Here is a 25807-nt window from a genome sequence, read left to right on the forward strand (position 1 = left end):
TCGTTCAACTTAGCACGGATGATAGGAGTGGCCTCGGGGTTTAGAGGGCCGTGGATAACATGGATCATTTGAACTTCTTCTTTGGAATGGTTCTAAGCACGCTGTGCTCGAGCCCTGGTCTTCTCATGGTCGATGAGGTTATCGAGATGGCCTCCTGCGATAAGCTGCTCCAAGTAAGCCTTGAAGGGCTTGCAGGCAGTGGTGAAGTGGCCTTGCTCGTTATGATAACTGCATTTGACGATAGGGTTCTTGATTTTCCCGTTCTCGGTGCCGAGTTTTTGGTTCGGGAATGAGAAGAAAGGCTGATCCTTTACTTGGTCGATAATCCGATAGATAGGAATGGTGAAGACGGTTTTCTTGGTGTTGAAGTCGATGGGCTTCGGTCCTTTCCTTGGTGGCTGCTTGATGTTGTTGACCTGCTTCTTAGGGGTTGACACAGGTGTGGGAGCCGGAGCAGCCGCCAAGGTTAACGGTGTCTTTGAGCTCGTGGGCTTCCCGATGCCCCTTTTTGCTTTGGATTCAATGAGCTGGCACCAGCCCTCGATGCGAGTCATGAGGTCTTTCATGGAATTGGGCTTGTGGCAGGCGAGATCGTGGTAGACTTGTTCGTCCTGGGAAGTGAGATCGAGCTTGAATCCTCGAGCCAAGATGACACTATCACAATCCTCTATTTCATTAAATAACTCCCAGTAGCGACCGACATACTGGCGGAGTGTTTCGTCATTTTGTTTTCGGAGAGCGAGGAGGGAATCGATTTCCTTCTCGTGCTTGTTGCTTATGATGAACCAAGCCATGAAGGCGTCACAGAGGGAGTCGAATGAGGAGATTGACCGGGCTGGGAGCTGGTTGAACCATGTGAGACCCAAGTTCCTGAGGCTGGCAGGGAAAATCTTGCACAAGAAGGCATCGTCCGAAGGTTCGTTTTGGAGGAAGAGAGACAAAACAAGTTTGTATTGAACCAAATGATTGTACGCCTCGGTCTTGTCGTCATACTTGGCAAACTTGGGTTGGGGAAATCCCTTTGGGGGGGGGGGGGGGGGGTGACCGAGTCAATCTCCCTCGTGAAGGGAGAGGTCGTGAGTTTTTCGAGTCTAGCATCGCGATGAGGTCGGATCGAACGGTCGGAATTGTCTGGACGCTCGATCGTTGTACGCTTCTTCGGGACAAGTTGATCCAACCTTTCATACTCCTTTCTCTTCAGAACGACGCTTGCCGACTTATTGGGGGAACGCTTATGGTGATCTCTTCGGTAGCTATCCCGAGGGGAAGGCTCGAGGTGCTCGGTGACTGGGCTTCTATTACGGGTTTCTTTAGGGTGTGAGACGATAGGGCTTTTGGTTCGGACGTTTTTCAAACGCTCACGGTATCCCTTCGTCTGGAACTCTAAGAGGCCGTCATTTTCCTTTGCAGCCCTTGTAAAGCTTGGGGTGGATTCACGCTGCCCCTTGCCGATCCAAACCGAATGAGTGGAAGAGGCTGAGACGCTTCTTGCTCCGAGCCTCTCGAAGGCGGATGGTTTCCGACGAGGTTGCTTAGGGGAACGGGAACGTTCCCTATGCCATGCACCCCTTTCGGTTTGACCATCCTCTGCACCTGGTGGCTCAAGGCGGTTTTTGACTGAGGGCCGAGGTCGGAGCTCCACCAGGTGGCCTCCTTCGCGATTGGGGGGAGGGCTATGATGGCTTTTTCTTTCGCCACGGCTTCCGGAAGAATGAGATGAGGAGTCTGTAAGAGATGTTTTATCTCCGCCAACTCGTCCCAAACGTTCTTGTCTCGTTCCACGACCGTTGTTAGGTCGTCGATTTTTCATTCTAGGTGGCGGATGTAGGTGTGGAGTTCAGAGGACGGGCCTCCATCCGACGTTGAGGTCCCAGCTCCAACTCTGATGAACATGTGAGCTTTCCCCAGGGCGTTGGCTCCGCTTAAGGCTAGGTTATGGTTCCCAAGGGGACCGAGCCCTAGGGTGGTGTCACTGCGATGCGTTTCTTTGACCTCCACCATATCTGGAGTAGGAATGATAAACGAAGTTTTCTGGAGAGAAGAAGATGAACGCTGAAAGGATGGCTAGGTCCCCAGCAGAGTCACCAATTATGGGGGTTCGATTTGACGGGACCTTGACCGTAGTTCGGGTTAGGTTCCTTCCTCCATGGCTTCGTGCCTCTACTGCTGAACCAGTAACAAGTCACTAGGGCTGAGATAGCCCAGTGACCCTCCGATGATCAAGTTAGATCTCAGGGGAAGAATATATATCTAGGATTAGGGTAGAATGGCATACCTCTCCAGGTGAGTATCCCTTTGTATTTATAGACCTAGGTTTACTTGGCCTTCAAGTTAGCGTGTGGAGGATATGCTCGGGTAACCACCTCGGGTGACGTCATATGTGACGAATGGGGAAAAACGGTTACGGAACATATGACCAAATCTGATCCAATGATTATGCTTGCCGCACAATCCTTATGGGTCCCATCTGGCATAACTACTTTTCTTAGGAGGCTCCGGGAACAACGGAACGGATACACTCTGTGCTGTTGATAATTACCGAAGCAAACACAGAGGCCTTGTCACCAAGCAATAAACCAAACAGCATGTTCGGAACCATTTAGTTTCTACCAAGCTGCTGACCAGACCATAACGGGGCATCGATTCAAACCACTTGGCATGGCCAGGTTACCGAGATGGTAACCGAGGCCACCACAAATACATGTATATTTTTTACTTGGTCAGGTAATGCTGAAATGATAATTTGAGAATTTACCCAAGAAATGTTTTGCTAGGTCTTTTTGGCAAATGAAAAAAGAATAAAAACTTGTACTTCTTTTTAGTTGAAGTTTGTAAGGCTTGCGGCCATGGAGCCTATCTTTTAAGGAGTTTTTAATTAAGTGTGGGCTATTACTGCATGTTGTAATAATATCGAATAATGTACCATTGACACATATGTACGTTTTTTTGGTTAATGATGGAGAGGTTGAAAATCTCATTTGTCTTTATGTTAAAATTTCCAGGTTTTATTATTGTTGACCATTTTGAAAAGCCCTTGAAACAACCACACCCTTTCGATTCTTTTTTTATTATTATATAAAAATCTTATCACATTTGGATGTGGCTTGAAAAGAGTTTTGTAGCATTTAAATTGAACCTTGTAGTAAAGATATAATTTTTTTTTAGTATGTAGTTTGCCCCGTCAACTCACATGCTTGGGATCGGGGCGTGACATTAGGAGTATATTTAGCCCTGCAAACAGAGATATGAAGACTCAAATCTGGACATTGTCAAACCAAGTCCAAATTTCTAACACTCAACCAACCCCTCATTGGTGTTTAGCCCCAGCAATTCAGAGTTTCTCCCTTTCATCAATCCTTCTACCTCCTCCTACAGCCACCACCAACCCTACATACCACAATATTTGTAACCCATGAGCTCTCCACCCTTCCTCTTGTCATCGCTACCCTCCCCCACCCTTCTACGGACCCTCTACACCCTTCTCCCTGCCATCAATAGCCCTCCCCAAGCCCTCCCTCTAGCCATTCAAGGACTCCCGCAATCACATCCCTACTCGTTTTGCCACCCTCCCCCACTGCTTCTTCGATTGATATTTGCAAAACCAACAACCAATCGCAATCCCAAGTTCGGACAACAAAAATACACATATTGTCTATCTTCGGCTTTACTACGATGCCCAATGATGTCAGAGAAAGATGACTGTAGCCGAACCAATGGCAAGTGGTTGCATTTCAACGGTCAAACTGTTGCACAACATTCGGAAAGGCCGAATGGTGCCTACGGTTTAGTTTTCAAGCGCTGAGAGAGAATAGCAACTTGATTGTCACAAATCTGAAGAGGGCATGATGAAGAAAGGATGGGGATGGACGTGGGATTTCAAACAGAAATGGCAAGACCATTTCAAGGGAATGAACGCAATGTATTGCAGTTGGTGGTTATTAAATTTTCAGAAAGAGCTATCATGGTGTGGTATGCGTTGGGCCCATGGAGAAGGTGGGGTGTTCAAAAGTTGGGTAGGTGAATGGGCGGTTGTTTGTAGTTGATGGCTAGCTTAGTGTCTAGAAATAGGGTTGTGGGTAGGCTAAGTGAGAAGGTTGAAGAATGGTGGATTAGTCATTTACTAGATGGACAAATTACAGCAAAAAAGAAGGAAAATAGAAACGTATGGGTCTTCAGACAATTTGGGGGTGTGAAAACTCTTACCCCACATTTCCGACAAATTTAACCAATAGCAACTCATAAAATAGGGGAAGGAGACTAAAACGGAGTTTCTGTTTTGTATCATTAATAGATACATGGGAGAAAACCCGAAAAGCTTTTGTAAAGGGAAAACGTCCCTCTCTCCAGCCCACAAAGAAACTCAAAACAACCACCAGCAAATAGAATAAAATGCACTAGAGACTTCTGACGAATGAAATTGAATCTCATAATTAGGGTTTAAGCAGACAACTTTCGTAGAAAACGTAAGTGATGAGAATACGGACTTCCACATCTACAGGTTTCGGTTAGATTGATGCGATCTTTACCTCTGCCTTTGAACATGACACCACATTTCGTAATGGTGCAAAACAACACCACTGCACCAAAGCCTTCCGATGTACAAGAAAGATGAAAATATAGTGAATTCAAGAAGCAGAGTTGGTTTCATTTCTTCCCATATCATCTCCTCGTTCTTATTAACTTGCCCCAAAATATCACCAATTTAAAAATGGTTTGGATTGTTCATATCTCATGTACAAGCAAAACTCAGAACTCAATATGGTACAGAAAGTTTGCCAATGACATGTTTCTGAAACAGCACGACGCAACTGTTAATCAAAATGCTCTGAACTAAGCAAAGAGTCATTTAGAAGCATAATAGTATAATACCAACAGATATGGACAGAAATACATACATAAGGTTCTGTGGAAGAATGAATCCTGTTAATACAAAGCTTACAGTGTGAGATGTATACAAGATCGATCAATTCATGCTGTTTACGGAACTAATGGATGACTCATCGACAAGCATTGAACTTGTATTATTCTTGTTAGTCAGCAGAAAATCATCGCTTTTGTTCACTCCAAGTCTTTCCTTCAAAAAATTCGGCCAGCATCCGTTCAAGATCCTCCGGACTAAATCTGATGTACTTCTGGGGATTTTTACCATTCTCAATCATAGGCCTAGAGCAAATGAAATCCACAGTTTTGACATGAGGTAGAAGGAGAAGGCAACATTTGATGAAAACAGAGCGTTAATGACACAGATGGCCCAAACTATAACGGCTATCACTTTCCATATCTAAAAACCGCATATCTAGAGCCCCTCAAGTATGACTATTTGCCTATCGGTCCGACATAGGGCTCGAATATGCAAGAGTGAGGCTCTTTGGGCCTATGTCCTGGGCTGGCTCCCACATTGGGAGTTTGAGTTGAGTTGTGTGTGTGTTTAAGGGTCTCATACCCTCCCCTAGTCAGTAATTGCTTAGTGGAAATAGTAAATGGAATTACCCTTCTATCCTCTGACAAAAAAGTATGACTATTTAAAGTTGCTTCAACGTTAGGAAGACAGCCAATAATTACTATTATCGATTTGAACGGTTGAGGAATACAAAGGGAAAGGAAGGGCATTTTTGTCATTATTGCTATCTATTTTAGTCACATGATAATTACTTGTTAACATCTACGACTACGAAATTATAGGAGGGGTGAAACTTGGAAGTGATACATGCTATACTGGAGGAGTTCTGTACATAAGAGAGTTTTAGTTGGAAGGTGGAGTGGGAATCAGTGATCTATGAGGCCTTGGTACTCCTAAGACCACGTCGTACTTGTACTTTATATGATACTTCCAAATATGAACCGGGTCGCATATCACGTACTGAATTTTTCTCTATAGTTTTTTCTATAGCCAAGAATTACCCCAATATATTTTCAAGCCGTACCTAGAACAGAGATTAAGCTAAGTTGATAAGACTCCTCTTTTTTTATGCTTAGTATGATTGTAGAATAAAAAAATCGTGTGTAGGTTTTTTGGTGTAATTACATTAAGTTCTTGTCTGTACGTTAATTTTGATGTCAAAGTGTTATTTGATGATGTAGAATTCTTAATTGCCTATTGCCAAAGTCATTGTGGCTATGTCCTTTATTATAATTGTGATTAATAAATGTAATACATTGCTCTAAATTATAAAAGCACATTTAATACAATTGTAGCCCAGCCGTACACGTACCCTACATTTTTTAGGTTTTGTCGTATCCATGTACACTTATCGTGCTAGTACCCGCACAAGTTTGCCGGTGATAGTTTTAGTGGCACACATATAATTAACCCTAGAGTAGAAAAGATCCAGCAAAATGTGAAAACATACCCAAAACGTCTAATGAAAGATCGAAAGGCAGGCAAAAGGACTTCAGCAACAGCCAGCCTGAGCGATTCGCGCAGCTCACTGTCTGGAACTGACCATTGCGATTGCCTTTGATGAAGCTCCTCGAACTGAATGTTGAAGGTCTTGAACCTTTCTTTCACCATTGCCCTTGAAAGTCCACTATTGCTGCCGCTATCACTTCCTAATTGTCCTCCGCTTGACGAAGAAAGACCCTGAACAGTGAGACACTGCAGAATCTGCAGCATAAGAAAAATATTGATTGCTTAGCATAGTCTATATCCCCACAAAATTAAAAGAACAATAATTGCATTCCTTGAGCTACAAAATGAGTTGAAAAGAAATCAGGGAAGGTCATGAGCTCCCCAGTTTTCTTGATATAGCACCACCACCAAAAGTTAACGTACGATAGTAAGTTGTAATAAAGAGTTGAACTGTCTATAATATGACCATGAGCTCTTTACAATTTGACCGCTATTGGAAGAACTATCTTCACCTCTACATTAGGGATCTTACGATTCAGGATATGTATCTAAGTATTCGATGTGTTAAGAAGTAAAGTCGATACGTATCATTAAATGTAATTTGGCGAGATGTTTATTAAACTATATGTATCTTATGATCATTACATTTAGGCAGTTAATTTATAGGTAAAACCGAGAAGTCTCCCTAAAATGTATCTTATGTTCATGTAAAGATTCTTGCGATACGTGACACTACATATAAACATGCAATTAATTTCTTTTAGTCATTTTCAGACAGAAGTAATTGGACTTAGTTTTTGCGAATTCTAATTGCTGAACTTCGGAAATATCTACTCCCTTCATGTTAACAATCTTATGTACGAAGTAAATGATAGTAGTCACTTAAATCGTGTATATTTGGAAAAAAATATGGGAAATTCGTTTGACTGCTTTAAATTTGTAGACTAAATGTTGAATCAAGACAATTGACATGATGGAAGAACTGAAGAATAGTAGACTTAATTAGTTTTCAAGATACGCTTGATATCTTGGTTTCTTTATCGAATTTAAGATCTCTCGTTAGTGTATGAGTTGTAAAGGCTTACAAAGCATACAAGTAAGGGATGTGTGGTGGATATTTAGATTGTAAGAGCCAAATAATCTTTATTCCAAGACCATTTTAGAACATTCTTAGTGGCCTAACTAAAATTGAATAATCAAAAGTTGTCACATCAGCTTTTGATTATGCATTTAAGGGATTGCCAAGGTAAGCAATGTCAAGTCCCACATTAGTTATTTTTTGCCCATAATCAAAATGAGTTGGCAAAAATTCAAATCTAACGGTCAATTTTTTCTTTCCAATTTAATGGTCTACATTGAATGGCATTCTAATAAATTAAGTGAAAGTGGAGGGCGTTTGCTAAAATCCATAAATTGATCAACATTGTTATATGTACAACCACTTGCCAAAATGGAAAATGAGTTTCACCTACCAATAAAGCATTTGCTTTATGGAGAGTGAGTTTCACTTACTAATGATGGTGGAACTTGATTGATTGAGAAGATATGGGGTCCAATAAATTTGATTATTGGCAAAAGGTTGATAATTTTGATTATTCAATGGCCAAAATTTGATGAATTTCTAAGAAGTTACTAAGTTTGGTTATTCCAATATGAGCTTTTTTTTGAGCAAACGTTGCTAACTTTAGCAATATTTTAGTTTTGATTATTCCACTACGGATGATCTTATATGGCAGGTGGAAGACATGAAATTTTATGTTAGTTTATTTGTTATTTATGCAATAGATTATGTACTTTACAACACATATAACTATTTTCCGGACTTATACTGCTCTTATTAACCTATCCTATGATACGATTCAGAAAATTAGAAAACTGACATACAACACATATCTCATAAGTGCTTAAATGTACCTATTTAAGCTCATGAGTTCATTTGTTCAGCCCATTTATCTTGTTAGTTGGTTGGCTGGATCCTGGATGTTGGTCAAGTCTGATCAGAGTACGTTGACCCCATTTTTTGCTGTAAATTTGCAATTCTGACACGTGTCGAAGGCCCAAACATATAATATATATGGGACCTTAATTCCTTTTCAGGGGTTTTAAACTTTTTGAAAGCTAGAGTGGGGCAAGAGAGAACACAAGCGATCCCCCATGTCTTTCATCATCGAAAGATTGAAGATCCAACCTTCCATGGGCAGCTAAATCACATTCTAGGGTAGAGCTGAAACTTCCTCCCCAGCTAATATTCGAAGTCGATTGTATGACAAGGATATATTTTTCATTATGTAAATTTGAATCGAATGTTTTCTATCTATCTTGTGTTTGTATCCATGATTTCAAATACAGTCATGCAATGATTCTAATTAGTTAGCGATAAAGGTAATTGAGATGGTTTATGCTTGTAAGATGAATCATGTTATTGGATGCTTCGTGCATCGACACGGATTGTACTAGTAAGATGATTTATGCTATAGGATAAACTATAGCCAATTAACGAACCATAAAGATCTGCTTTTCAAGCTAAAGGATAATTGTGCATCCACACGGATTGTATGTAAGATGATGTATGTGTAATCCCATCGATTTCAATTGCATGCTATCCGATTATTTTCTTCTCTCTTTCAGAACCCATGTCCTGTCCGTTTCTTGTTTCCGTGTTGTTTTTTCCTGGATTGTATCGCGAAAGGTTACTTTCCTCGCCCTTCTAATGACCTATAGTCATCTAGAGTATGTGGTATCCCAAAGATTTCAATCGTGTGGTATCCTACTCTTTTTCTTATCTCTATTTGTATAACTTTTTTTATATCTTTTTCTATTGACCAAGAGCCATTCTTTGTAGCCCATCTTTTAGTTTTCTTTTTCGTCAGAAAACTGTCATGACTACCACAGTTTATTATGCACAAGAATCCCACAATCTCTAAGATGGCCCACCGAAACAATTATCCAAACTCTGATATTATCCTAATTTCGTGTTACTTCCGCATCTTAGTAGTTCTTTTCTTTCTTTCTTTTTTTGTCACAATGATAACAGTTGTTATTTATACATTAGGAACGATACATCAGACGGGAGATCCGTCCCTCGAAAGGGGACCAAGTAACCACAACGGTAGGGATTCAGTCCAAAGACTATACCCCGAACCACTCAAACCCTTACTTGCCAACACATGAGCAATTAGGAGCGGATATCGAACTTTAAGAAAACAGGAACTAGTAAATCTAATCCCTCTGGGCTTTAATATTCATTTCTTTGTAGAATAAAGAAGAGACCATAGAGGAAAAATATTCAGATCACCTAGATGAAAATAACAAACCTTAGACCATGAAATCCTCTTGTACTGATTTGCATGCTGCTGAACAATCCTTCGGTGTATTTGTACCCAGTCATCACCTAACAAATCCTTTGCTTCTGACCTTCAAAAGATAATTTGTTTGTCAAACAAAATGAAACAAAACGAAAATTGCTAATCTCCCCTGACACACCCCCCCGGCCCCACCTCCCTTTTCCCATTCTACCCCCCCTCTCTCTCTCTCTCTCACACCCCCCCCGGCCCCACCTCCCTTTTCCCATTCTACCCCCCCCTCTCCCTCTCTCTCTCTCTCTTCCTTTTCTTTCTTTCTTTCTTTACCGTTTGGTTCTCTCTTTTTTTTTGCCTTTTCTTTTCAGTTTCAGTTTCGTTTTTTTTTCATTTTATTTTCAGTTTCGTTTTTTTTTTCATTTTTTTTTCAGTTTCATTTTATTTTCAGTTTCGTTTTTTTTTGTCATTTTATTTCCTTTTCTTTCTTTCCAGTTTGAATTTTTTTTTCTCTTTAATAATAGGATCAAGTTTAATTCTAGGCTTTGTAAAGTAATTGAGAGAAAAAAAAAAAAGTGTTTCAATTGATCATGTTTATCCGACTGTTTTATTTTTATTTTTTTGTCCTTTATAGATTAAAAAATATAGTTACTAAAAAAAGTGTTTCAATTTTCAATCCGTTTGAACCGGTGCAAAGTTATTATTTTTCTGATCATTTCATCCTAAATGGTCCTAATAAATTTTTGGCTCCAAAGCCTTTCAATGAACACCCTAAGAGAGTTTTGAAACTAAATAATGAATCTTAGGGTATTTGTTGAAAGGCCTTAAACCAAAAAATTCATTATGACCATTTAAAATAAAATAATAATAAAAACGATCTTTGCTCTGATTTAACTGAATTGAAAATTAAAGCACTTAATTCTTGAATTATATTTTTAAATATACAAATGGTGTATTTATAGAAATTAAATAAATAAGGTATAAATAATTAAATAAAAAAATAAATTAAAAAGTAGGGGGACCCGGGGGCTCAACTGCTCTCATTGGCACAGTAGCCCTACGAAGCCTCTAAAACGTTTCCGAAGCCCCATAAATAATAGTTAACAAATTTATTAAATTGTACTATAGTTAAAAAAAAAGTAATCCTAAATATAACATTTGTATTTTGAATTAGTATGTCGTTTGCAAAATACATTTCGTAATTAGTTCCCGAACACTAATTGTAATCTTAATTAAAAATAGAATTTGAGTTAACCAAAAAAAAATAAGAAGGGAGGTAAATGGGAAAAGAAACAAATAAAGAAAATAATTGAAAAATAAAAAAAAAGATTCAAAGTGGAAGGAAATAAAAGGAAATAAAGAGAAAAAAAACGAAAAAAAAATCCAGCCGAAAAGAAACAAAAAGAAAATAAAGAGGGAAAAAGAAAAGTAAATGGGCGGAGGGGGGAAGCAGGAGAAGAAGGGAGGAAAAAAAAAAGAAAATGGGGGGAGGGAGGAGCAGGAGAAGTAGAACGGGGGAGGGGAGGGGTAATATGGGAAATGGGGTGTGGGGCCGGGGGGTGGGGGGGGGGGGGGGGGGGGGGGGGTGAAAGCAGCCCTCAAACAAAACGAGGCTCTTTGTTGCGCATGAGTGAATGTTCTATCTTGATTTGTATATGACAAACCTCCGCACAGATCGAACAATATAGTGAATGTTGTTCATAAGAAACAACTGAGTCAGGGCAGGATCTTTATACTGCTTAGATTTCCCATCGAGGTTACTCTGAAGAGCCTGCATTATTCTGGTTGTTACAGCTGTCAACCGGGCATCCGCATCACCTTCATCAAATTCTTGGAAAAGTAGCTTAAGTGTTGATTGATAGCTGTGGACATGTAACACATAGAACAACAATAGACCAACAATAGAACAGTAGAGTTTCTCTCCATTTAGTACAGTATAACAACAGCAGTGGAAGGGGAGGAAAAGGAAAAATACAAGAGAATTGTCAGGGAAATAACAAGGACACATACAGATTGCAGAGGACAAATACTGGGAAAGGAAACAAGACAGAAGGATAAAGGCAGATTAGAAATTTAGCAACCTTTAGATGCAAAGGCATGCAGAAAACAACAAGTGGAAGAACACAGCAAGCAACACAGTCAAACTCGTTCATGCAAAATTCACCCAACACGAATGAATTAAATAACACATGGCAATACGTAGTAGGCTGTGAACTTACTCAAAAAGAAACTTCACATAGTTTATCACATAGCTAGTGAGAGGATGGACAGTTCCATCTAGAACAGCTGTTTTTGTAGCATCTTTTTCTACTGCTTCCTCAAAATCTCCGAACGTTTCTTGGGCTGTTTGGGCTAGACGCTTTGTCAAAACTACGGCAGATTCTCGCATTTCCATGCAATATTTACCTTGAAAATTTGTTTCCATCTGAACGGGGTGCAGCCAAAGAGAAAAAAAAAAAAGGTAAATAAACAAACAAGATCCAACACAGCAATACCAGCTTTACATGCAAACAAGATTCTGCATCAAATGCAATTAATGCGTCATTTATAAATTCCAACAGCCAACCATGTATCAAAACAGCAACAGGGAAGCATCATTTCACCCTTTCAGCAAAAACTAAGACTGGCCAATACAAGCAGGGAAAATGTACACAAGCTTTGACCCATTCAGTATGTCTAAAACATATAAGAAAGACAACACAAAATTGAGGTCCAATGCTGATGGTAGGAATCTTGAGAAGTTATAGATCCGACTCGATATGTTTCCACTGTCTAGGACATAATGGAAAACGACAGAGGCCATTACCTGATGCTGATGCCTAATAACTAATGTTGCAGACATTGGTAGACAAGATATAAACCTAACTCTATTTGCAAAGACACAAGGAATTCTAGTGAAACAAAAAGGCTGCTACATTTTGTTTTCTACGCATACCTGAGGAGTAATAATGTATGACCACTAATTGACTCCACTAAAACATATCAGGCCTGTAAGAGCTTTTACTTGGTGTGGTGATGCAGGCATATAAAATAAGAAATAGTCTCTCTTAATTCTAAATTCAAAGCAAAACATTCTAGGTTCCACGTTTTCTCTTTTCTATTTTATAGGTGTTGAACTTTGAGGGAGATTCATTATGTCTAAATGTGCTTTGTTAATATACTACCTAAGTTCAGAGGATCAGCCCACTTTAGTCTCTTAGTTAATATTTATATATTACCTTAATAAAAACAACACTTGTACTTGTGCCTAGGCTGGCGCCCTCAGAGTATCCACAGGAGCCATATAACGTGTGCTCCTGCAGATCCCTAAAACACTAAATAAAAATTGAAGTCAGCCTTCAAAATTCTTCTCTCTTCAAATTTGGAGGATGCTTCTCACCCCTCATATACCAAAATAATACTATTACATTATTTTTCTTCTTGCTAAGTCATATCTAAATTGGGTTTTAAGACCATTGCTATTGCTGTTCTTTTCCAAACTTCAAACCCCATTACCATTGTAAAATAATACTCCCTCCGTCCCAATTTAAGTGTTCTCTACAGTAAATAGTGCTTTTTAAGAAGTGGAAAATTTTGCTCTAAACTTCCAAAATTAACATTAAAAACTGTGAAGTTGATTATATGTATTGAAATCACTTATATCTTTTAATATGAATCTCAAAAAATATACAATATGGATCTTGTTTGATAGATCTCAATTAGTTTAATTATACAAAGTTTTCAAAATCATGAACAATATTATAAATTGAAAGATATTATCAATCTAAAAATAAAACGAATATAAAAAATTATTTTGATGGTTATTTTTAGAAAGCGGACACTTGTTTTAAGACATTCCAAAATAGAAACGTTGACACTTAAATCGAGACGGAAGGAGTATATCAATTTTTTAATTTCACCAACTTGGATATAAACAAATTAATCCATTCTTCACATATTTCACAACCAAAATAACCACACCTCTCGCCTATCTTCCATTCATTTGTGTTTCTTATATCAATTCAAAAATGAGTTCTAGATGTGATTAAGCTTATGAGTTGAAGTGGTTGAGAAATGTTTAAGTATCTGAGTTGAAATAATCTCATTTCTTACTTCCATAAACTTGGGAATATTAATATAACTATTTAGGTTTTCAAAAAAAAAAGAGATTATAATTGAAGTATTTCGCAATAAAGAAGAGTGACCACAAAAATTTGTGATCCAAAAGACATCATCTTACATTTCGATCAACAAAATTAGAAATATGCAAAAATTAATCAAAATTCAAAATAATAAAGTTTGAAGGATCGAACGGAGAGCACCACAAAAACTCACTCTTCAAATTCTTAAGTATGGTAGCAAAGTAAAATTTTGAGGTATTTGGTAAAGATGCTCTTTAGCACATTCCATAAGTTATTCTTGACACTCTTTTTTTTTTTTTTTTTTAATTTCTCACCTATGGAATGCCCATTCTCTCTCTCTCTCTCTCACTTTGCTTCCATCCCTCCATGAGGGAAATTAATTAAGGCTCAAAGTTTACCATTAGGGATCTTACTAGCAATTGAGTTTACAGGCAGGAGTAGAAGCAAGTATGTTTTTAGCTAATTTTGAGGTATTTGGTAAAGATGATAGTTTCACTTTACGAGTAGTTATAAAACTCTAAACTCCTAGTCTCTCTATCTCAATCTGGGCACTGGTATAATATATAATACCCAAGAGCTTAGCTCTCGGTCAAATGTTCACTAGGAATCAGAAACGAAATAAAATTCCCCTAACGTAGATATTTCATATGCTGCATGGGTAGACTATAGCAGCAAGGTAGTAAGTCTGATTCAAGCTGGTAGAAAATCAGGAAAATAGCTCTTATACTACCTCCACATAACCAGTTCAATAAAAAATGCATTGGTTAGCAATAAAACAGTTCAAAAAAACAAGTAAATCCAAAACAAACAACTTTAGATGAAAGAATGAAAGGCATATATTAGTTTAACCAACTTCAAATGTATTTGTTATGCAATGATTGTAGTCGTCATACCTCTGGCTGAAGCTCTCTCATTAACTCATACATATCTAGAAGAACGAATAACTTTTCAGGCGACCTCTTGCTTTTGGCAATAGCCTCTCCAAAACTAAGGAGAACAGCAACACTGGTCGCTGTAACGTCTGCAAAACATTGCTCTTTGAGTGAATCGACACCTTCGAAGATTTGATCACAGACTTTCTTTTCCCCGGCAAAAAGCAGTTTGACCTGTTTGAGTTACAGAGAAATGTTGGGATATGAACTCTTAATAACTCGTACAATTCAACGCAAATCCTTACAGAAATACGCATGAAATGAATCCAATTTCCAATTTTAGCCTCTAAAACCTCCCATTGCATTCTTTGGACATCTTCTTTACCAAGTTTTTCTACACCTAGTTTCCGGAGGCTTTGTTCCAAAACCGCTGCACGGGTTTCCCTGGACATGAACAGAAAGTGATTGGCAATTTTAGGTGGAATGTGAAGAAAGAAATGCCAGCACAAACTATAACATAACATATGTATACGCAAGTATTTTTAACAGAAGAACACCTTCAAGTTGTGAAAAAGAAAAGATGATTCCATGTTGCTGTAAACCAGATTACTCAGAACCCTAATATATATCAACCAGTACTAATCTTCCAATGTCTTCATAACTTTAAGTGATACGGAAGATAATAGCCAGAAAATGTAAAGCCTCTTAAGAACTAAAACCACAACATGGCTTACCAAAAACACAAATTTTGTAATGACATCGACCTAGTACTGCCAAAAGTTGACAGCAATGCTATGGTGATTCTAGCACCGTATACTAATGACAGTAGTACTGCAATGATGACTCAACCCCAAGCTGTTCCTCCTGCATCAATATATGAAATGTTTTGATCTAGGTTTCAATGCTATCAATAGACAACCTATACTTTCCTTGAAGACCTCTCCTATTAGAATAATATCAAAGTACGGCCATAAAATGTACATTGTTTCAATCAACCAAGAACTTATTTTTCATTTGCGAACCTAACTAACCGATACCTTAGTATCGGAAATTTATCACCTTAGCCATCCAAAACAACTGAAGTGCTGAAAAGAACAATGACCTAAAAGAAAAGCCTCTAATACTATCCGCTAATCTTCCTGATAGGCAACGAATGAAAAGAACCCCTCTTTACCCATAAAAGGAGGTGACACTAAAGTCCAATCAAAGACAAATAACACATAGAATAATATAAATCTTCTAGTTCAAGAAACTTGTCCTCAGAGATAGTGGTGGTGGAGTGGTGGCAGGAGTGAAACAGTTGAGTGATGGTAGTGGTGACGGTAGTGGAGCGGTGGTTGTACTGGTAGTGGTAGCATTAGTGATGGTGGCAGTGTAGTGGTGGTGCTAGTGATAGCAGTAGGGGTGGTGGAGCAGCGACTGCAGTGGAGCGGTGGTGGTTCGGGTGATCTTGGTGGAATGGTGGTAGTGGTGGTGAGGATTGTGGCCTTGGAGTGGTGGTGGTAGACATGCAGACAAAGATTGCCGAACTGGAGAAGAAACAGAAAGAAATGGAAACCGAACATGTCAAGGCGCTGAAAGTTGAAAGTTTTGGAAGACAAGGCTTATGACGACGGATGGAAGGCTGCAGGTGAGGCTCTGAAGAAGGAAGTGAAGAAGATATGCGCCGAGATCCACGTCAAGTGCTTCAAGAATATATGGCTTCAAGGCTGGATATGAGGCTGGGGCACTTAAGGTCATGGATGACTAGAAGGCTTTGCTGGACTCCACTTATCGGCTAGCTCCAATTCAGGTGCCGGTGCCCGAGGTGGAGGTCCCAGCCGAATACATTGTGCCCGAAGAAGAGAATGAGCCACCAGCCGAGGAAAATTATGCAGTTGTGCTGGCCGTCATCGATGACTGATCTTTCCAATCCCCCTCTTGGGTTTACAAAACTTTTATAACATTTGATATTTGGACTGGACGGCTCCGAACATTATGCGATACCAGTAAGTCTGTAATAATGTTTTGTGTGCTCCTGGCACCGAACATTAGGCCCATGCCAGGGCACATTTTCAATTTCCACAGCACTTACAGTTTTTATGCTAATGTTCGGTATCATCCTTTTGCACATCATTGGTTTTCAATGCCTTAGACATTTTTTCCAATTTTTGCATGTGATGAACGTAGCTTGTTATTTTCTGTAATAGCCCCCACTTTGGTTAAGGGCTCGGCCAAGTTGCCAGTCCTTAGCCGAAGCAAAAGACTTAGTAAATTCAGAACAAGTTAATTTGTTAGGACCGAACGTTTGACCAGCCAGAGCGCTAGCATTCGGTAATATAGGATGTCATGTATCCCACAGTTACGCCAAAGCACAAGTCCCAGCCAAGATGTGGGGAATTAAGCTCGGCAGGAACATACTCTCCGAAGGGTGCTTGTGGGCCTCATATCAGACCGAAGCGATGGCAAAACGCCGTAGGGTCGACCATAGTGCCAAAGAAAAACACTTAACACAGCTTTAAAGCTGAACCAATTTGAATTTCCATTGATAACTTGTGGTTACACGGTTGAGATGAGACAAAAAGAAGTCAAAACTTGCCTTTTAACATGGATGGCCGAAGCCGAATTAAAACTCTTGTCAGTACATCATCTAAAAATGAAGACAAATGATGGCCGAGCTAAAACTCGTCGTTAATGAGATAAAGTTGGCAGAAGCCGAACTGATTACAGGTATGCTTTCTTAAGATTCTCTGCATTCCATGGATTGGCAACAGCTTTGCCATCCAAATCTTCCAATTTGTAGGCTCCCTCACCAGCTAACTTCACAACTTGGAATGGCCCTTCCCAGTTAGGCTTAAACAAAGTTTTCTTACTTGCCTGGACCACTAAGTCATTCGGCTTGAATGTCTTCAGCCGAACACTGCGACCATAACCCCGGGCCACCTCATGCTGGTAATTGGCAAGCTTAAACCGAGCATCATCCCTCTTTTCTTCGGCCAAGTCCAGTTCCATCTCGATGGCAGCATCATTGGCCTAGGGATCAAAGTGCATGGTTCTGAATATCAAAAACTTCAACTCTAGAGGTGTAACAGCTTCCATGCCAAAGGCCATGGCAAAAGGCGTTTGGCTAGTAGAACTCCTTGGTGTTGTACGATAGGCCCACAGAACGAGTGGAAGCACCTCAGCCCACCTGCCCCTTTTAGAGTTCAACTGCCATTTGATTCCCACACAGACTGTCTTGTTTGATGCATCAACCTGACCATTCCCCTGAGAGTAGGCCGGCGTTGAGCTGAAGAATCAGATGCTGAACTCGTCACATAGCCTTGTTAGGTCTTTGCATACAAATTGGGATCCGTTGTTCGAGACAATGGCGTTGGGGACGCCAAACCTGGTGATGATATTCCTCCACACAGAGCGATGAACGTGGGCTTCGGTTGTTGTGACCAGTGGTTCAGCCTTCACCCATTTTGAAAAATAGTCCATCGCAGTGACCAAAAACTTGAACCCTCCGAGAGCCGTTGGCAATCAAGCCCCCATTGAGCGGGCAACAACATCTTCCTTGAAAAATAGATGGGTTGATCCTCGGCCCCTTTGCGTCGGACAAGGGCCGAGCTAACTGTGTGTGGTGATACAATGAGGTAGAGATAGAGGTCTTCATACCCCCTTGTTGTTACAAGCAGTGGTGCCGAGCCCAAATACTCAGTTCCTCCAAACTTTGATCGCACTCCAGTGTCCACCTGAACTATCGCCGACTGCCCTTCAATGCCTGGAAGAAGGCGTGGCATTTATCTAAAGACCGGCTAATAAACCGATTCAGTGTCACTGCTATCCCAGTCAACTTTTGAACTTCACGTATTGTGGTCGGCGCCTTTAACTGTGTGACGGATGTTATCTGGTTCGGATCAACTTCAATTCCTTTTTGCATCACGAAATGACCCAAAAACTTGCCCGAGCCAACACCAAATGCACACTTCTTAGCATTAAGTCTCAGCTTGTTCATTTTGAGAATGTTGAAGACCAGCCAGGTGTTGCAGATGTTAGGACTCTTTCTTGCTTTTGACGACCATATCGTCAATGTTTGCCTCCATCGTGTCACCAAGCTGCGCACCGAACATCAAAGATACCATTCGCTGCTAGGTTGCAACAGCATTTTTAAAGCCGAAGGGCATAACCTTGTAGCAGTAGATGCCCCTCGGCATAATAAAAGTCGTCACCCCTCGGAAGTAATAAAAGTCGTCTTTTCAATATCATCAGAATCCATGGCAATTTGATGGTAGCCACGGTAGGCATCCATAAAGCTCGGCCAAGCATGCCCGGCCATGGCGTCCACCAAGTCTATCCTCGGCAAAGGAAAGCAGTCTTTAAGACAGGCGTCGTTAAGGTTGATGTAATCAACGCACACCCTCCACTTCCCATTTTTCTTCTTAACCACCACCGTGTTCACCAACTAAATGGGGTACTTGACATCTTACATGGCACCGGCCTTCAGGAGTCGATCAACCTCTTCAATTACAGCATCGACGTGCTCTGGAGCCGATCGTCTAGCTTTCTACACAATTGGTTTTTGACCTATTTGAACATTGAGTTTGTGGCAGATAAACTTTTGGTCGACGCCCGACATTTCGAACGACGTCCAAGCAAAGACTTCAATGTTCTCCTTCAACAATTGTACCAACTCTTCTCGCTTGGCATCCTCCATGGTGGAGCCGACCAGAAAAGAAACGAGATCCATCTTAATTAATTGGTACCATCACCAACTCCTCAGTTGCTTTTTCCTCTACCTTGGCCCCAATGTCTTCCAAAACAGGCTTGTCAGGGACCTCCACCCAACGGACCCGCTTTGGGTTAGTGGAATTTCTGACGGCCGACACATAACACTACTTTGAGGCGACTTCATCGCTGTAGAGGTCTTCTTGCCGACCAGTGGTACTAATGTAGCAGACCACCTGGTGGTAAGTTGAGGCTACGACTTTCATGTCATGCAACCAACTTCGTCCCAGTAAGGTAAGACAAGTCAGCCAAGAGGCCAGACCGGGGCCTCGTTAAATCTGACCAACGGGACCTCGATCGGTAAGAGTTCATCCTTTGGGATATTGAGTAGTTTAAATAGAGAGTAATACATGACCTCGACAGAGTTGCCTTGATCCACCAGGACTGTTTCCACTGCATGTGCTTCGATCTGGACTATAACCACCAACACATCGTTGTGAGGGACTTGTAGCCTTTGTATGTCGCGCTCGGCGAAGGTTATAGTCCATGGTTGGTCTTTAATCTTTGGTCGCATCGACGCGCTCCTGACCGAGAAGACTTGTTCAGTTGCCTTTGCTCAGTCAAGCTCGCTGCGAAGTTGTTTTTCAGTTTCTTTGTTGACCAGGCCATGGATGACGTTTATGACCGACAAGCGCAACTCCCTAAGGGTTGCGACCTACAGTGTTCGGTTGGTGGTAGGGTGTCTTGGCCTGGTCGATCCACTGGTCCAAGTGACCCTGGGCTGCCAACTGCTCCAGATGAGCTTTGAACAGCTAACAGGCCTTTGTGCAATGGCCTAGTTCATCATGGTACGAACTCCTGTTCTTGGTATCTCGGTTAGGTGATCTCGAGTCGGTGTCGAGTTTCCCCTTCGGCCAACAGAAGAACAACAACCTCATTATCGTCCGAAGCAACACAGACATGATGAATACAGTTGTCTCGGCCACGAAGTCATGCTCCTTCAGTACCCTTCAGCCACCTACCTTGATATTGTTCACCTGCTTCTTTGGTGGTGTCAGTGTCACGAGCTTCGATGCTGCAAGGAGAGGAGTAGGGGCAGCCTGCACAACAGTAAGAGTGGGAATGCCAAGTGATTCAAGCTCGGCATACATCTCTTCGAGATCGCAGAACTTTTCCACCATCAGCAATAGTTCGTCCATATCATATGGAGATCGATGGCTAGCTCGTCCAGGATCTTACTCCCAGATTCCAAGCCATTCTTGAACAAAAGCGTAGCCCAGTATTGATCCACCCCAGGGATCTCGTTGAACATTTGCCAATAACAGTCGACATATTGCCGAAGCATTTCACTCAAGCGTTTCCTCATTTGGGAGAGTGCATTAGACTCCTTAGCTTGTTTCTTACTCATTATAAATCGATCTTGTTTCTTACTCATTATAAATAGAGTATTAAAGGCTCGCTCGAGTCTGGCGTAGCTTCTAATAGACCCGGTTGGGAGTTTGTTAAACTAGAGCAACCCCAAGTTTCCCAAGCTTGAAGGGAAGGCTTTGCACATAATGGCATCACTAGTAGTATAGAGGGAGATTGTGTTTCGAAAGTGGATAGGATGGGTATACGCCTCGGTTACCTTTGGATCAAATTTAGTAAACTTTGGAAAATGGGAGCCTGGCTTGGGGATCTCGGGATCAATTTTAGCAAAGAAGGGGGAAATGTCGAGCTATTTGAGCGTGTAGTCATGGCCCAGCCATGGCGGTCGGTCGTGACTCTTGCCTTTCAGTCCTTGACTTATTGTATCTCTATGCTGGCCCAGTGTCTGTGGGCCGAACACTCTTTCTTTTGAGCACCAGCTCATTATGGAGCTTCCTGCAGTGGCTCATCGGTTTGGTAGACTTGGCGTTTGCCCCGACGGTCATTGTTCTGGATTACGACGCTAACGCCTTTTCCTCTTGCTTTGCGTCGATCATCCCTGTCGTCTCCCAGGCTCCCCTGGGGGGCCTTACCTAGGCAGTCGGCAAGAGACCGAGTCGATTCATGAAGTGGGTACATCACTACGTCGTTAAGCTCTTCATCTCCCAGTGGATGGGTTTCATAACTCTCCATGCCACAGGAGTATTCATAACGTCCGGTGGAGTAGGAGTTGATGTAAGAGGCACTGCTCACCCTGGAGTGGCTCTATGCTCGGTCACCCCCAAGTGACGCTCGGCTGAGGAAGCTGGTTGTCTAAAAACAACCACCTCCCTTACCCAGCAATCCTCAGTGAGCAGAGCAAGCCTATCATGGACCGAATCGCGCTTACGAGGCTCACTTTGTGGCACATACGGTGATGGAGGGGGGTGAAACGATCTCCTCTTTCGCCCTGCACCTGATCTGGAGTTCAAGGAGTTGGAGCGCGCCATCATCTCCACCATCCATGCCATTTCTTCTTTCATGGGGGCCATCTCCTCCTCCCTTTGTCAAGCATCCACGTGTAGGCTTTTGTGTCCTCAAGAGTAGGAGACAAATCTGAGGAGGGCTGGTGAGAGATAGCAATATGGTCTCCAACAAGCGGCGGCGATAGTGGATCCTTCGATCCACTGTAGATTTGGACTTCACGTCAGATTCACCAATTGTGGGGTTCGAGATCTTTGGTCAGGTTGAGTGTCTGGTTTAGTATGGTTAGATCCTGGCACTTGCACCTGGCTACACAAGGAAGCATGGCTACATAACCACATCGGAGGGACTCCAGGATGGTCCTCCGGTATGTGGATGAGAGTGTAAAGCGCTATAGAGCACGGGTATCAGTACGCGGTACGGGTACGGGAAATGGTAAAATCCCAAAAAGTAGGGTATGGGTACGGCGATGGCGATATATATAGAGTCCCCTTCAGGTAAGGGCGCCCTTACCTTGTTAAGGTAAGGGCTTCCCTTTTTCTCCCTTTTCCCGATCGAATTTCGATGATCCGAGCCGCTCAATGTGTTCAGAACGTGATTTTAAGGGTACCCGCGAGAAATCAGCAAAAAAAAATATTAAGAAGGGCTTCATTCGAACAGTTTTTATTTGAACCGTTCGATAAAAAATAAACAAAAACTGCTCGGATAAAGCCCTTCCCGGTCATTTTTTTTGCCGATTTCTTGCGAGTACCCTTAAAATCACGTTCTAAACACATTGAGCGGCTCGGATCATCGAAATTCGATCGAAAAATGGGAGGTCCTTACCTTAACAAGGTAAGGGCGCCCTTACCTGATTGAATCTGTATATATATATATAAATTTTTACTGTTTTTTATTGCATAAAATGAAATATAAACACCCATTTTATGAAAATATTTATTTTTTATATCATTTTTTATTTGGATAATAAGTTTTTTTGTTTTTTTTTAAACCTTTGACATAGAAAGAATAGAGTTTAAAAGAAATAGAGCCCATAGAATAAAATTAAAAGAATAGAGCCCAAAAGAAATAGTGGCCCAACCCAAGAATAGATGGCCCAACAAAGTACTAGAATGCCCTAGCCCTCAAACTAAAACAAACAGCAACAATAGTAATCCATTCAAAAAAAAAAAGTAGCAGTCAGCACCTGCGATCATCAGCTCTCTCTCTCTCTCTCTCTCTCTCTCTCTCTCTCTCTCTCTCTCCTCTTCTTCTTCTTCTTCTTCTTCTTCAATCGCAACTAGAAGAATCAAAGCCAGCAGCTCTTCTTCTTCGTCCAGGTCTCTCTCTCTCTCTCTCTCTCTCTCTCTCTCTCTCTCTCTCTCTCTCTCTCTCTCTTCTTTTCCTTCTTCTTCTTCAATCACTGCCAGAAGAATCGAAGCCAGCAGCTCTTCTTCTTCTTCATCCATGTCTCTCTCTCTCTCTCTCTCTCTCTCTCTCTCTCTCTCTTCTTCGTCCAGGCTAAAACGTACCCGCGAAGTACCCACGGCGTACCAACGCCGTACCCTTGCCATACCCAAAGATACCAAAAGTACCTGGTACAATTTTGTCGTACCGGGTATGTTTTTGCCATACCCGTGCCGTACCCGTACCTGGTGCGCGTACAATGATATTTCCGGAGTACCCGTGCTTCATAGGTAGAGCAAGAAGGGAAGTGCTAGGGTTTTAAGGTAGGTGATTGTGCAGTACCTCTTACGGGTGGCCTCGCTTCCCTTTTATAGAGCATCCTTCTTTGCTCCCCAAGTTTGGTCATGTGGCCACCACACGTCGGCTGAAGTCACATGTGACGTAGTAGATAAGGCATTTGACATTCAGATGCATCAGCTGTCAGCCCCATGTGCGCTCATGATTACTCCGTTGCATAACCACCCGGATGACGTCATACTCGTCACTCCTGATAGGGCAGTTGCAAGCACGTGGGTGAGCTAGCATGATGACCACCACCGAGCCTAGGGGCCGAACGCTGGGTTTGCCGTAATGAGTTGTCCTTCATTCTGAACGAGCCAAAGCTCACAGCAACTAGACCGAGTGCTGACATGGCCAAACCATGACCCCGAGCCTAAAAGCTCACTCATGGGTTCAACTTTGATCGAGATTTAGAGACTGGTCCCTATTGCCGAGACTAGGCTCAACCATCTCATAAAGTGACTGAACCATGAGATTAGGACCCACTACACAATGATACACACAAGTGCTCTTTTCGAGAAAGAGCAGCCTAGAGAAGTTTCTGAAGATTTCCTTCATGGAGAAGAACCCAAAAAGACTACTGAGAACCTCAGACAGCAAACCCTCAGGTTGGAGGTATCGCAGGAACTCCACCAGCAATAGCTAACTTGGTGAGAACTTCGGCACAAGTCACTTTAGCAACACCTCAAGTGGTCACTCCCCACCTCAGAGTTCCTCAATTTGGGGAGCCTCTGTAACGCAGCTAAGAACCTCACAAAACAACACAAGCTTCAGGTAGCTAACCTTCAGCGCCTCGTTTTCAATCACCCTCTGGAACACGTTTTCAGGGATCCTTTGCATCCCATTTTCGGACACATTCATGGGGAACCAACGGCCTTTGCCATTTAAGCCTCAAGACCATGGGGGTGATGATAAAACAAAGAGATTTTAAGAACCACACCCCTTCCCCTCTATTGAAAAAGTGAAGGCTTTTCTCGAAGCATTTATTGCCGAAGTGAAGGTCACCCTCTCTAAAGAGTATCAATACTTCTCGTTTGAGGTCTTTAAGGAGTCGCCGGTCATAGGCGAGTGTTGTCGGTCTTCGGTGAAGCTTCAGAGTGGTTCATCGGGGTGTGGCAGTTCTCCGATGAGTTGTAGAGTATCTGGTGAATGTAACAATGTACGGTGCAACAACAGAAAGGGTTGGATCCAATATTGTAACAAGGAGGAGAAGATGTATGTGATTGCTACTCTGACAAGATGCAATGTCGGTACAGCTCTCATACCATGATAGATTTCCGAGAGAAAAAAAAAATTTGTATTAGGAAAAGATGATTAATAGGACAAGAATAACAAGGTCTGTACAGGCTAACCCTATTAAACTGAAGCAAACACCTAATGCGATAAAAAGACAACGCTACCCTCACAATGAAAATGACAAAATAGTCCAAATATAAAATAAACTCTAACTTTCACGACATGTACCAAAGCAAATGGAGAAACTGGCATAAGGTTCCATGCTTTCTTCTAGAACTGTCCAAAGCTCCAGTCATGTAATTGACCAACAAAGCAAACCATACTTGGTTTGATAAAAATCAGTTTCATCTTTAGCAATTTTGCTCATCTTGAGTATTGCCAAGAGAAATAGAACTAGTTTTTAAACCGAAAAAGGAGAAAAGAAATCTCAGTAACATGAGCTGATTCTCAGGGATATTATGTCGCTAACCAAGAACATCAAGTCTACAAACAATCCATTTTGAATCTCACACAAGTTGAAAAACAAAGCATATAAGAAGAAAAGGACTGTTGGAACTTTTATAGAAACTATCATAGAAACCTTTTGGATAAGGACTGTTGAAAGTTGAAACTAATACAAAATTACACTAGCATACTTCAAATAAATCTTACTAAGTCAGAAATTGTAAACTGAAAATTTCCAACAAGTTAGAGAAATTATTTTAGAAACCTTTAGATAAGGACTGTTGAAGCTTATAGAAAATTACACTAAATAAATCTCACTAAGTCAGAAATGGTTATCTGAAAGTTTCCAACAAGTCCGGATAAATATAAGAAGAAATAAAAGGGATTGCTGACGTACCGCTGCAGGATATATTGAAGGCATAATTTTCACCTGTAAATAGTGAAGAGCTGCTGTTGGTGGCCAGCATGAACCATTTGTTGGGCTAAATCGTGTAGCAATGGCAGAATTCTGGGAGGAATTAGGGTTGGAACTGTGAAAATAGCAGCTTCTAGTTTGTGATTCGTTGAAGATAGTTTCTTTCCATTAGCATCACCTTGGCCAGGCGATCCTGACGATGGCCGCAGACAATTCGGTAGGCAATCAAAAAGACGATCAGGTTCCACAGGTTTGCTGGAATCCAGATGAGAGCTGCCTTATTTTGAAGA

At 41.4% G+C, this 25807-nt stretch overlaps 1 protein-coding gene across 2 annotated transcripts in view; it reads right to left on the reverse strand.

Annotated features, from left to right (window-relative positions):
* Window positions 1–4701: 4701 nt before the first annotated feature.
* Window positions 4702–25807, reverse strand: part of LOC131322495 (exocyst complex component EXO70A1) — a 35732-nt gene continuing 14626 nt past the window's right edge. For both annotated transcript variants that reach the window (XM_058353837.1, XM_058353838.1), the window contains exons 4-11: window positions 25533–25772; window positions 14944–15082; window positions 14660–14872; window positions 11865–12070; window positions 11310–11507; window positions 9664–9763; window positions 6351–6604; window positions 4702–5163 (exon numbers count right to left, since the gene is read on the reverse strand). In XM_058353837.1, the coding sequence (XP_058209820.1) occupies window positions 5046–5163; window positions 6351–6604; window positions 9664–9763; window positions 11310–11507; window positions 11865–12070; window positions 14660–14872; window positions 14944–15082; window positions 25533–25772 (1468 nt within the window). In that variant the 3' untranslated portion in view covers window positions 4702–5045. The remainder of the gene's footprint in view (window positions 5164–6350; window positions 6605–9663; window positions 9764–11309; window positions 11508–11864; window positions 12071–14659; window positions 14873–14943; window positions 15083–25532; window positions 25773–25807) is intronic.

Source organism: Rhododendron vialii, chromosome 4a, assembly GCF_030253575.1.
Source record: "Rhododendron vialii isolate Sample 1 chromosome 4a, ASM3025357v1".
Lineage (NCBI taxonomy): Eukaryota > Viridiplantae > Streptophyta > Magnoliopsida > Ericales > Ericaceae > Rhododendron > Rhododendron vialii.